The 12352-nt window shown below is 48.0% G+C and overlaps 1 protein-coding gene across 11 annotated transcripts in view; it reads left to right on the top strand.

Annotated features, from left to right (window-relative positions):
• CLEC16A (C-type lectin domain containing 16A) overlaps positions 1-12352 on the top strand; it is a 237813-nt gene that overhangs the window by 83536 nt on the left and 141925 nt on the right. For all 11 annotated transcript variants that reach the window (XM_017953179.2, XM_009195987.2, XM_009195985.2 and 8 more), the window contains one exon: positions 9879-10001. In XM_017953179.2, coding sequence (XP_017808668.1) covers positions 9879-10001 — 123 coding nt within the window. The remainder of the gene's footprint in view (positions 1-9878; positions 10002-12352) is intronic.

Here is a 12352-nt window from a genome sequence, read left to right as displayed (position 1 = left end):
TCAAGACGGTGTATAATCCAGCATCCCAAACATTTCCTCATGCCCCCCATTGCTTCCCACACCCCTCTCCCCAAGTAACACCAATCTGCTTCCTGTCATTCTAGATTAGTTTGCACTTTGTAAAATTTTGTATAAACAGAGTCATGCAACATGTACTCCTCTTCATGTGGCTTCTTTCAATCCACATAATTATTTTGAGATCCATCATGATGTTGTGTGTATCTCTAGTTCATTTCTTCTTGCTGAGTAACATTCCACTGTATGAACGTACCACAGTTTATTCATTCATCTGTTAATGGAAATTTGGGTTGTTTCCAGTTTTGGACTATTACAAACAAAGCTGCTGTGAGCATTTGTGTGGCCCCATGCAATGTATGCCCATACAGAGAGTTGTATGAGCATATACGTTCTTTTCTCTTGGATAAATACCTAGGAATGGAATGGCTGAATCATATTTCCCATATAATTATGGAAGATATGTGTATGTTTGCTTTTATTTTAAGATACTGCCAAACTGTTTTCCTAGATGCCTGTATAATTTTATATCCCATCACCAGTGTACAAGAGATCTAGTTCCTATTACTTCCTTTCCAACATTTGGTGTGGTCACCTTTTTAGTTTTCACCATTCTAATGGGTTTGCAGTGGTATCTTATTATCTTAATCTGCATTTCCCTAATGACATTGAACATCTTTTCATGTGTTTCTTTTGCCATACGTGTCTTCGTTGGTGAAGAGTCTTTTCAAATCCTTAGCCCATTTTTTGTATTGAATTGCGTAAAAAAATTGTTGTGTTTCTAGAGTTTTGGGATTTTTTTTGTTTTGTTTCTTTTAAGACGGAATCTCATTCTGTCACCCAGGCCAGAATGCAGTGGCGCAATCTTGGCTCACTACAACCTCCGCCTCCCAGGTTCAAGCAATTCTCCTGCTTCCGCCTCCTGAGTAGCTGGAACTACAGGTGCGCGCCACCACGCCTGGCTGATTGTTGTATTTTTAGTAGAGACGGGGTTTCACCATGTTGGCCAAGCTAGTCTCGAACTCCTGACGTCAAGTGATACACCTGCCTCAACCTCGAGAGTTCTTTATGTATTTTGAATGCAAGTCCTTTATCAGCGGCATTTAGCAATTATTTCCCCCAAGTCTGTGGCATGTCTTTTCATTTTCATAACAATATTTTGGGAAGACCAGATGTTTTTCAATCTCTTTGAGGTTCCTGTGGCACTTTTTAATACTTCCTTTTCTCTGTATTTTTTCTCTCCCATTCTAGATAGCTAGGCCTTGGAAGGCAGAAACCATGTGCTCCCTGCAGTACCCAGCCTACTGCCTGGCACTCAATCGGTGCTCAGCCAGAGTTTGCTGATTGGTTGCCGCTCAGCTATGTGGCACATCCCCAGGGCCATCTCTTCCTGGCAGCCTGTAGCTCAGGGCTTCAGCAAAGAAGATGCTGTCTGTGTGGTGTAGATGCCAGGCTCCAAGGGACAGTGGGCAAGCTCCTCATCTTCTGTGTGACTGGCGTTCTCCATGGGCTTCCTCCCTGCAGCCCTGACCTGTGCGGGGAGCAGAGACATCATGGCTTACCAGGTGTGCTGCTGTGCACCTTCATCCAGTCTTATGTGCTGGAGAGAACACTCTCCCATGTTCCCACCTGGGCATCCTACCTCTTTTTCTTGGGAATTTCTTCGTAGAAGAGTAGAACTGTATATTCAAGGAAATTAAATTCCTTCTTCCATTTTCTGCTAATGCTATTCATGTATTGATTCATTCATTCATTCTTCCAACAACTATTTTGGAAGCTCCTGTTAGATGCCAGGCACTGAGATCAGTATTGGGGATGCAGTGGTGAACCAAACAAATGCTTTCATGGAATCTGGATTCTCTTAGAGGAGACAGACAATAAACTAGTAACCAAGTAAAATAATCCCGTGTAGCGAGAGTGCAACAGTGAAAATAAAACTAGGTAATGTGGGGGCGGCAGGCTGAAGGTAGAGGGTACTACATCTGCCTGAGCAATCCGGAGAGGCCTCTTGGAGGCTTAAGTGATCAGGAGGAATAGCCTTGCAGTCTCTGATGAATTTCTGCACGTAATTCGTTATTCAGCAAATGCATGTGGAGCACCAGCTGTGTGCCAGGCAGTGGGCTCAACATGGGACTACAGACTCCAGGCAGACCAACCCAGGCTCTTGCCCAAGGAAGCATCAGTCACTCTTGGACAAAAAAGTCCTACGAGGAGGCTGTCAGCACAATAGAGGGTCACTTGCCTGGTGGTGAGCATGGACTCTGCCTGCAAGAGTGAAAACCTGTTTCCTAAGGACACCCGGGCTATGGTAGAGGGCAGAGCAGGAAGGGGCATGAGAGCCTGTGGCATATCCGTCGGATCACTGCCCGTTCCCCAGGGTGAGTGGCAGCATGTCCGAGGCAGCGGGCTGCCCCAGGAGGCAGGCATCTGGAGCCAGTCTGCAGGGTTAGCACAGGCAGCAACTGTGAGCTCTGTTCATACGAGCCATGTGGGGCTGCTGGGGGACAGTTGGTCAGTAAGTGAGCTGACCCACTCTGCACCCCTCATTGTGGGTTTCTGGTAATTCAGCCAGCAGGTGGGAGGGGTGGGAGGTGAAACCGAGAGGCTTTCTTATCATTCAGCAGATACTTGCTGAGCACTTGCTAGGGCAAGGCCCTGTCACAGGCACTCAAACTAGTCCAGATGAGTCTCGTTGAAGTGAACAAGAAGATTAATTGTGACTGTGACAAATGGTAGAAGGAAATGAACAGGGTGGAGTGATGAGGAGGCCCAGTGGTTGTGCTGCAGGGGTTACTAGGTGCTAGTCAGGGTGGTCGGGGAGGGCTCCTCTGAGGAAGGACCAGCAGAGCCAAAGCCCAGAGAGTGAGAAGGAGCCAGCTCTGCAAAGATCTGGGGCAAGAGTGCTCCAGGCAAAGGGAGCAGCATGTACAGAGGCCCCGGGGTGGGAAGGAGCAGAAAGGGGGCCAAGGTGAAGCTGGCCAGGTGGGCAGGGGCCAGGTCATGAAGGGCCTTGAAGGCCATGAAGAGGAATTACCATTTTTTTCCCAAGTACAGTGGGAAACCCCTACAGAATTTTTAAGTTGGACAGTGATGTGGTCAGATGGAAGTTTTTAAAAGAAACTTTGGCTACCAGATGGAAAGTAGATGACTAGGGGTGGGGACGAGTTGCAGGAGGGAACACCAGGAGACTTGCTAAGAAGCTGTTGCAGTCGTCCAGGCGAGATAATGTGGATCGGATTAGGCTGCTGGCTGGGGAGTGGAGGAAACTGGAAGGACTTGTGGTTATTTCAGCGCTAGAGCCAGGATGTGCTGACGGATTGAATGTAGGGGTCAAGTGAAAGGGACAAATCAGATGACTCCTGCGATTTGGCTTGAGCAACAGTGGGGTGCATTTACTAGGATGAGGAGACAAGGAGAGGCACTGGGCTAGGGAATGAGGGGTTCTGGTTGATTTGAAAGAAGGGGGCATGAAGGGAGGAGCCTAGGTAAGGCTCAGGTTCCTGACTTCTTTGACTGTGTGACAAGTAGCAGTGCCATTTCCAGAACTAACGAGCATAGGCCTTGGAGCAGGTTTGGAGAAGAAACTGAAAAGTTCAAGTCCAGTGCTCCGAGGCCCAGGTGCCTAGGGAAGCTGCCTCATGGGGGAGCTGCCACCTGGTTTATGCTCAGTCCTGGCCTGTGAGCACAGAGTCTGTATTTGGTGGGGCTTTGGTGGTGGTGGTTGGTTGGGTGATTGGTTTTTGGTTATGCAGCAGTTGGTCAGGCTGCACTTGACCTTCAGCCTCACTTTTCCAGATCCTTACTCCCCAAATCAGGCCCCCAAGTGACCTGGTCTCTTTCTCATAGATTTTTCCTCATAGACAATTTTAACATAAAAGCCATGTTAATAAAAACCAAATGTGAGCTCAGGCCTTCCAGTAAATCATAATAGATTAGATGCTGCACCGAAATGAGTATCCCACAGTGGAAAGGGTTGACCGGTTGGTGGAAGGCGCTTGTTGTGACTCAATTGGGCCACAGAATGAATTCTGGTTTGTTTCTGTAATAGAAAATGCAGGCTTCGCTCTTCTATCAAGTCTGCTGAGTCCTGGGCCAGAGGTCGGGGGATGGGGGGTGAGTTTTACAGCTTTTGTATCTTGAAGTTTCCCCAGTTCAGCTACCAACCTTCTACTCCTGCCACTCCATTTGTCATTGTTTACCCAGGAAGAAGGAGTCTTGGGCTCTTTGTGTTTTGTGTTTTGTTTTGCTGAGAAGTTAATGGAACGTGGATGAGAGATACGGAAAAGGTTGAAAGGTAATAGGATAAAGGGAAGCTTTTGCCATGCAGAGAACTTGCACAACGTCATTTTGGATCTTGGCTGACACATAACCAGAATTGGAAGTACATTGGAAATTGGCCCAACATCTGGTTAGCTTTCGAAATCTTTGGTCTATAGTCTTCCAAAGCTGGTAATACTTGTGTGACTGCAGCCAGGGAGACGTTGCGTAGTCAAAATACATTTTTTAAAAGTTTGAACATTGTTTACCTGCTGTTCTCATGGTCTCTTTATCCAGATCTGTCTAATTATTGTTATGCATCTTTGGTCTGGGTCTTTTCCATCCCTACCCTGAATGGGAGCTACTACTAAGGGGGAAGAATCCAGATATCAGAACTGAGAGGGAAGCTTAGTAAGAGTTACTTACACTGTGGGGCCACACCCTTCCCTTCTGTTTTGGATTCTTTGAATGAGTTGGTTGAGAGTTCCGCCCTCCAACCCTGTGGACAGGAGACACCCATTCTGACTCGGTGGGCAGCTCAGGCTCTGACCCCTAAGGCAGGGCTGTGGGTGGGGCAAGGAACATGTGGTCTGTTGGAAGCCAGAATGAGCTAGTGCTCCCGTGAAGTGCAGCAGAATTTCTTTGGAATTTGTCTGTCACAAGGCACTTATGAGTTGAAGCAAATAGGATCATATATTATCCACAATGTTTATTTCTGTCAGAGGGAAATGACTGGCAAAGAAGCTATTGGATTTGCAACAAAACCTGCCTTTCTGTGACTGAGAACCATGGGGTATGCGTGTGTGTGTGTGTGTGTATGAGTGTGTGTGTGTGAGAGAGTGTGTGTGTGAGAGAGAGAGTGTGTGTGTGTATATATAGATGTCCTTGCACACAGGAGCCGTCTTACCTCTGACATTGACCTTAGCCACTCAGAACCATCAGCCACCAGATTGTTTCAGGCAGGAGGCTTAAACCCAAACCAAATTTGTTTGCCACAAATTAAATGCCATCCTAAGAACAGTGATGGTCATGCAGTGATTGTTGTGGAAAACAAAAATGAGAATAAGTTGCTTTTTCACTTGCCTTTGATTATACCACCTTAAGATAACCAGCTGCTGACAGTGTCGTATTTCTTTCTAGCCTGTTTTGTGTGTGGGTGATGGTTGGGCTTTTCTGCACAGCTGTCATATGGTGGCTTCTATTTTATGTACATTTCCCTTTAATTTTGAGATTTGTCTGATCTTCTGTCCTAAATTTGATCAAAACTACTTAACTTTAAAAAAAATTAATTCAGCAAAAATGTATGGGCTGTTGTGTTTGTGCCAAGAACACCACTAGTCACGTGACACACATAGCTTGGGCAGGTGGAGAGAAAGCGCATTAACCAGCAGGGATCATGGGACACGGCAGAGAGGATGGAAGTAAGAGTGACGTGGCTGCATTCAGGGCTGGGCTTTCCACTCTCCGCATGACCTCAGGCAAGCTTCGTGTCTTTTTTGAGCCTCAGCTTCCTCGTCTATAAAATGGAAATAATATTAGCCACTTCACGGAACGTCATGAGGATGAAATGAAGCATTCCACTTCATATGCCTGGCAGATGGTCACCATTTCTTCAGGGCTTACCATGTGAAGGCAATCTTGTCGTCTTAGCAGAATCCTCTCCTCCTTCCTTCCACTTTGTCCTTCCCGAGAGAGACTGGGGATTTTGTTGTTGTTTGTTTTGACTGAGTATTTTGGTAAATGATAAGGCCTCCTTGGAAACACTTGATAGTTCAGAGTCACAGAGAGGATTTTAAAGGCCATGGTGGGAAAACAGCTGGGAGAGAGAATGGGGCACCTGGCCCAGAAGGAGCTTTGGGGAAAGAAGGGAGATGTTCAGAGGGTTTTCTGTTGTATAGTTTTGCCGTGTGCTGTGTGGAATCACCTCTGCTCTCTGCCTCCCAGGGCTGGTGATAAAATCTACCTCACATGGACTGCATGGCAGTAGCAGGTCAGTTTGGGGGAAAGGACCAGAAGCATGAAGACCACTTGGAGCAGCCAGGGGAATGGGACCACCCCAGTCAGCCAGGACACAACCAGATCATGTCATGGCCCACTAGCTGCCTCTCCTGGGCCCCTCCACTGCATCACCCTGCAGGATCCTGGCACGAAGCCTTGCCTGTCCCTTCCCCCATCCTCCACCTCATCACCCCACTCCCCGGCTCTTCCCCGCCCTGACCTCCCTGGCTGTGCTCCACTCCCTGCAGTCCCACCTTTGTTTGGCAAGTCCTGGCCCTCCCTGTCCAGCTCAAGGCAAACTCCTGTTCATCCTTTAGGATCCAACCTGAGCAGCTTGTCCCCTGAGAGGGGCCCCCAGCAGCTCAGCATGCCTCTTTTGGGCTGTCTGTAGCTTGATTTAGCTCTTGTTAGGTTTTTTCCTTTTGTTCTTTTGTTCTAATTTTCCTTTATTTTTATTTTAGACTGGACTGCAGTGGTGCAGTCTCGGCCCACTGCAACCTCCACCTCCTGGGTTCAAGCAATTCTCGTTTCTCAGCTTCCCGAGTAGCTGGTACTACAGGCATGTGCCACCACACCCAGCTAATTTTTGTATTTTTAGTAGAGACGGGGTTTCACCACATTGGCCAGGCTGGTCTCAAACTCCTGACCTCAAGTGATCTGCCCACCTCGGCCTCCCAGAGTGCTGGGATTACAAACGTGAGCCACTGTGCCTGGCCTAACTTTCCTTTTATAACACAAATGATAAGGAAACACATCAAGTCATGCTCAAACTAAAAATTCTCATCCATGCATTAAGCAGTGATCAAACTAAAAATTCCCATTTGTGCATAATAATGAGAGGTAAAGTTGTTGGTCTGTGATGGTGCTTTTTCTCTTTCGATCCTGATAGCAGTTGTGGGGCGGGTAGTTACCATAATTATTCCCACCTCACAGGTGAGGAAACTGAGGTTCAAAGAGGTAAAGTGTCAAAACAAAGTTTCTCCCGTACTCCACCGCTAGGCTTCTCATTCCTGCTGTACCCAGCTGACCCCCTAGGAGAGAGTGAACCCAGGGACATAGAGGGGTGGCTGTTGTCAGCCTGAGAGGATGGGCACCCTGCATGCTTCTGGTGGGCTCGCTGAGTGGGAGCTGCCACCCTTTCCCATCTGGCCCCCGCCCACCTTCCGGATCATCTGAAGGTGGTTTGAGCCGTGTCTCTGACTTGCTCTGTGGCCTTGGGGAAACAGCTTAACAACTCTGGGCCTTAACTTCCTCATGAAAGGAAAGGGCTAGACTTGGAATCTGGTGCAGAGAGAAGTGTTTCTATCCTCCGGAATCTTCCCTTCATGGAGAGTTGAGAAAGGTCAAGATCATCTTGACACGCTTTTCTTCCTGTGAAGAGCTTGCCACAGATTTCCTCATTGTTCACAAATTCTAAGAAGGCAGAGGGGCAATGATAGGAAAGAAACAAAAATGGACCTCTCTGTGGAAATTCAAGGCCTGGTCCTAGTTTGCCTCTTTCCATGGTTCTGTGGCCACAGCCCCATTCTAGAAGGAGCCAGAAGCCAGGCCCTTTCCGCTGTCCTCGCTGAAGTGGAGTGATTGCTGGTGGGTTATAAAGTTGGGCGATGCACCTGGGACGCAGAGGAGCTTTTATTCCCCACCCCCACCCTCAGAACCACTGACTGGCAGTTCTCAAAGGGCCAGAAATTAGTGGGTAGAGAGATGTTATGACAGTGTTAACATCTCTGGAAAAAACAAATGCCAAAAAGATTCAGTTGACTTTCCTCTTGCCATTCAATAAGCCAGAATCGTTCAGGGTTACACATTTAGCATTAACATGGGATACAGAATCCACAAATTAAATTTTCACTGCAATCAAATTTTTTGAGGAAACCCAAATTTGTGGGGCGTTTTGGGGCATGAGAGAGACTACTACCCAACTCAAGCCTTTATGCCATCCCTCACCCAGGTCATCTCCTTGGTATGACTTAGCCTCTTTCTGGGAGCTGGAAGGAATTCAGAAAAGCAAGATATATTGTTATGGCTTATTTCATCAACCTGTGTGTGCAGGAGTTACTTAGAATCCAGACAATCAGCTCTTCAATGCTATCCTCCACTATTTTGTCAAGGTTCTAAATGAAGCGTCATCTGGTACTCAAGGGACCGTATTTCAAGAGTTCTGAGAAGTGCCACCTTTCCCCCTTTTGTAGAATAACAGGAAAAGACGTGTTCCAAGCACAAATAATCCATTCAGTTCGCTGAGCTTGGATCAAGCGAAATATTTGTTTCTCCAAGTGTATTTTTCAAGAGCCATGTCAGATGAGCAGATAAGGAGTTTGAAGACCTCTTACCCCAGGCGGAAACTGTTCTAGTAGCCCTAACAGGTCTTTTGTCACTGCGGGTCCTGCGTGCTTCTCAGGGCTCAAAGTCACACACCTGCCTGTTCCCTCTTTCCTTTCCCACTTACCTTCCCCACCCCCATCTCATCTTTTATATTTTAAATGCTGTTAGTTTTGGCAGGAAGAACTGTTGAATTTTCACTGGAGGAAAGGTGTTTCCCTTGCCTGTTAATGATAGATCTCTGCTCTATTGGTGTCATTGTATTAGGTTGGCACAAAAGTAATTGCAGTTTTTGAATTGCTTTTAATGGCAAAAACCGCAATTACTTTTGTGCCAACCTAGTATGTGCACCTTTCTGTAAGAAAAGGCTTAGCTTAGTGTCTTTCTGCTAATGTCACCCTCAGGGGCAGGGGTGGCCTCTGCCTCACCTGACTCAGAACTTGATTCCTCCTACCCATGTTGAGGGTGGGGCCCAGCTTTTGAGCTTGTCATTAAAAGCTTGAGGGCACAATTGTTGGGGATGACTGTAGTTTCCTTCGGGTATAGTCTCTCTTTCTCTAGGCCTGGGTTTCCCCAAGCGTAGAAGGTGCCTAATACGGGAGTGGCCTCAGGTGGCCCTCAGACCTGGCACACAGTGGCAGTGAATTGTGCTATGGGACGGTTACCCCTTTTTCTACTCCCTTCCCTTTCCTCTGCTGTGTCTGGGAGAATGTCACCATTTGGGGCTAGCTTCTCTCCAGCACTATTAAGTACCTGCCAACCTCCCTTTTTAACAAAGATCAGGCCTTGGGCCACCATGAATAGGCAGTCACCAGTCATTGGCTAGAATGTAAAAACATTTTTTGATTTTTTAAAAATTATTACTGGCAATTATTACATCAATCCTGATTTCCTATTTATAAGTAGTGACAGAAAATGTATGCTTTAATACGTTTATGTAAGTTCAGTTTATGGAGAGCTCTGCAATAAGTTGTGGCACCGACAGCAACCAGTCATGACAGCAGGTGCCAAGAGGGGACAGGCACGGTGGCTCACACCGGTAATCCCAGCACTTTGGGAGGCCCAGCACTTGGGGAAGCCCAGGAGTTCAAGTCCAGCCTGGGAAACATGACAAAACCCTGTCTCTACTAAAAACTGAAAAAAAAAAGAAAAGAAAAAGGAAAAGAAATCACCAAGAGGGAACATATGTGGCTGAAGTTGAGGAAACCCCACTCTGCAGGGTCTTTCAGGATGAGGAGGTCACGTAGTCAGGAGGCCTCCGCTTACATCCTTCTCCTCTGTTCCAGGCATAGATCCTGAAAAATTAGAGCGAATCCAGCTCCCGGTGCCAAATGCAGTCGAGAAGACCACCTACAACCATCCGCTGGCTGAAAGACTCATCAGGATCATGAACAACGCTGCCCAGCCAGGTGCCCACTTGGGGTGTTGTCTGTCCACAGGGCCACGCAGTCATGGGGAGCAGGCCCCACTGGAAGCCTGAGCCCTGGGTGCTAGGCCTGAGCCTTCTGAGAATCTGGGTCCATCCCAGCCTCTCCCTCAGCCTCTCAACCCCTGCATCCTGGGCCAGCCCTCCTGCCTGCTGGAACTGTGTCTTTAGCTCTGGGTCTCCTTTTGCCATGCCACCCCCTGCCACTTGCTAACCATCTTTCTTCTCCTTCCACACCCTGCCTCCCTTTGCTGAGATTATCAATGTTTGTCACCCCCTGAATCTCTGGGTGGCCCAAGGTGATATTATGAGAAAGAACTAGGCTGAGAGTGGAGTGAGGGGAGAAGGTTCGAAGGTTTAAGGGGCCAGTAGAGTAGGAGACAGAGTTTTGTTACCAGCAGCAGTTGTGGGTAGGTATGGGAACGGGTAGGAGTGAGAATGCGTTTGGAGGAAAACTCACTTGGAGGAGGCAGCTGAAGAGAGGTTACACTAGTGCTGGGGCTGGGTAGGGACGGGCCAGGAGAGCCGATGGAGCTGAGACCACCCAGCCTTCTCCTTGGTTGCCCCTGGGGCATGTATCATGTTTGAGAAGACCTATTTTTCGTGATAGTGCTTTTTCTCTTTTCTTTTCTTTTTTTTTTTGAGATGGAGTCTCGCATGGTCACCTGGGCTGGAGTGTAATGGCGTGATCGCGGCTCACCGCAACGTCTGCCTCCCAGGTTTACGGGATTCTCCTGCCTCAGCCTCCCGAGTAGCTGGGATTACGGGTGCATACCACCACACCCAGCTAATTTTTTGTATTTTTATTTGAGACGGGGTTTCACTATGTTGGCCAGACTGGTCTCGAACTCTTGACCTGGTGATCCATCCACCTTGGCCTCCCAAGGTACTAGGGATTACAGGCATGAGCTGCCGCGCCAGGCCTACTTTTTCACTTTTTAGGCAGAGCCCCTTTTCTCACCTATTTTCACCTGACTTACAAGGCATTAACAAAGGGACAGGCAGGGAGGTGGGCAGAGGGGTATATCTGCCTTTAGTTTTTTCCCAGTGACCTATTGTGGTCTCTGATGTTTCCAAGGCCTTAGAGGCATAGCCTGAAGACCTCCTCCTCTGCACAGTGGGACCTTTCCCCAGAAATAAGCTTGAAAGACCCACAGAGGAGTTTGCATAAGAGCAGTTGTCCTTCAGTCAGTCAGTTACAGATGCTTCTAGGAGAGATGCCAGACGTGGGTTTTGGCATTCTGAGCACCTGCAGTCTACCACTGCCCAGCGATGAGACTGTGGACAAGTCCCTTCCCTTTCCTAAGCCTCAGTCTTTCGAGCACTCATTGCAATCAGTTTTCATACAGATTCCTTGAGGAGCTATATAAAGTGCTCGGCACTGTGCCTGGCTCACGGTAGTAAGTAAGTAATAGCATAATAAGTAAGCTGTGTTAGAGCTCTGTTGCACTTGACAGAAACCCGACTCACTCTGGCTTAAACAATACAAACAGACAAAGCTGTGTTGGGTTATAAAGTCTGCTGAGGCCTGGCTTCAGGCAAAGCTGGATCCAGGGGCTCAAACAGTATTTTTCTACCTTTGGCCTCTGCCACCTTCTGGGTTGATGAGTTAAATGTCAGCCCCTCCAGCTAGCCCTTTCTCCACTGAGACACTAGACTTACTCTATGGGAGACACTTAGATTTGAGCAGTCTAGTTGGAAGAGAGATCTCGAAGTGATATTTGCAGAATACTTTACAAATATTAAAAATGCTGGCAAGGGTGAAGAGGTGGCTGATGTAGGTTATAATGCTTGTGCCCCTCAGGGCCTCACCACGGTCCTCTGCTCAACCCAGCACAAGGAGAATTTCTCTTACCCAGCAGTTCTAGCAAATTGTGAGGTTGAGCCTTACTGGCTCTGACTGGCTCCCTTGCCTGGTTCTTACCTAGTCACTGGGACCAAGGGAATGTAGAGCACCCCTACTGGCTGGGTGATGTGCCCAGCCCTGGAAGGGGAAAGGAGGACCAGCTCCACCCAAATCACATGACCCAGAGTGGGACTGGCGGCTCTCTAAAGGAAAGTGGGAGTGCAGGGCCACTCTCTAGGCCTCAACAGTGTTTTGTCACCCTCTTTTTCCTGCACCCTGCCAGTAAAGGGACTTCAGGGAAGTATTTGGTGTAGGTAGTTTTGATGGAGAACATTGAATTCTAACTGATTGGGAATGGCTTTGGCATGGGGGGTTCCCTCTGTGTCCCCACTGGATGTTGGGAGCCATGAGCAGTTGGTCTATCATCTGACCTGCTAACCTCAGCGTGGGTAGGCAGGAGCCTTGGGCTTAAGGGCGCCGCTCCCTGG

This window comes from Papio anubis, chromosome 18 (assembly GCF_008728515.1).
Source record: "Papio anubis isolate 15944 chromosome 18, Panubis1.0, whole genome shotgun sequence".
In the NCBI taxonomy this organism is placed as follows: Eukaryota; Metazoa; Chordata; class Mammalia; order Primates; family Cercopithecidae; genus Papio; species Papio anubis.
Note: the sequence above shows the minus strand (reverse complement) of the source record. Positions and strands in the feature narration are given on the sequence as shown.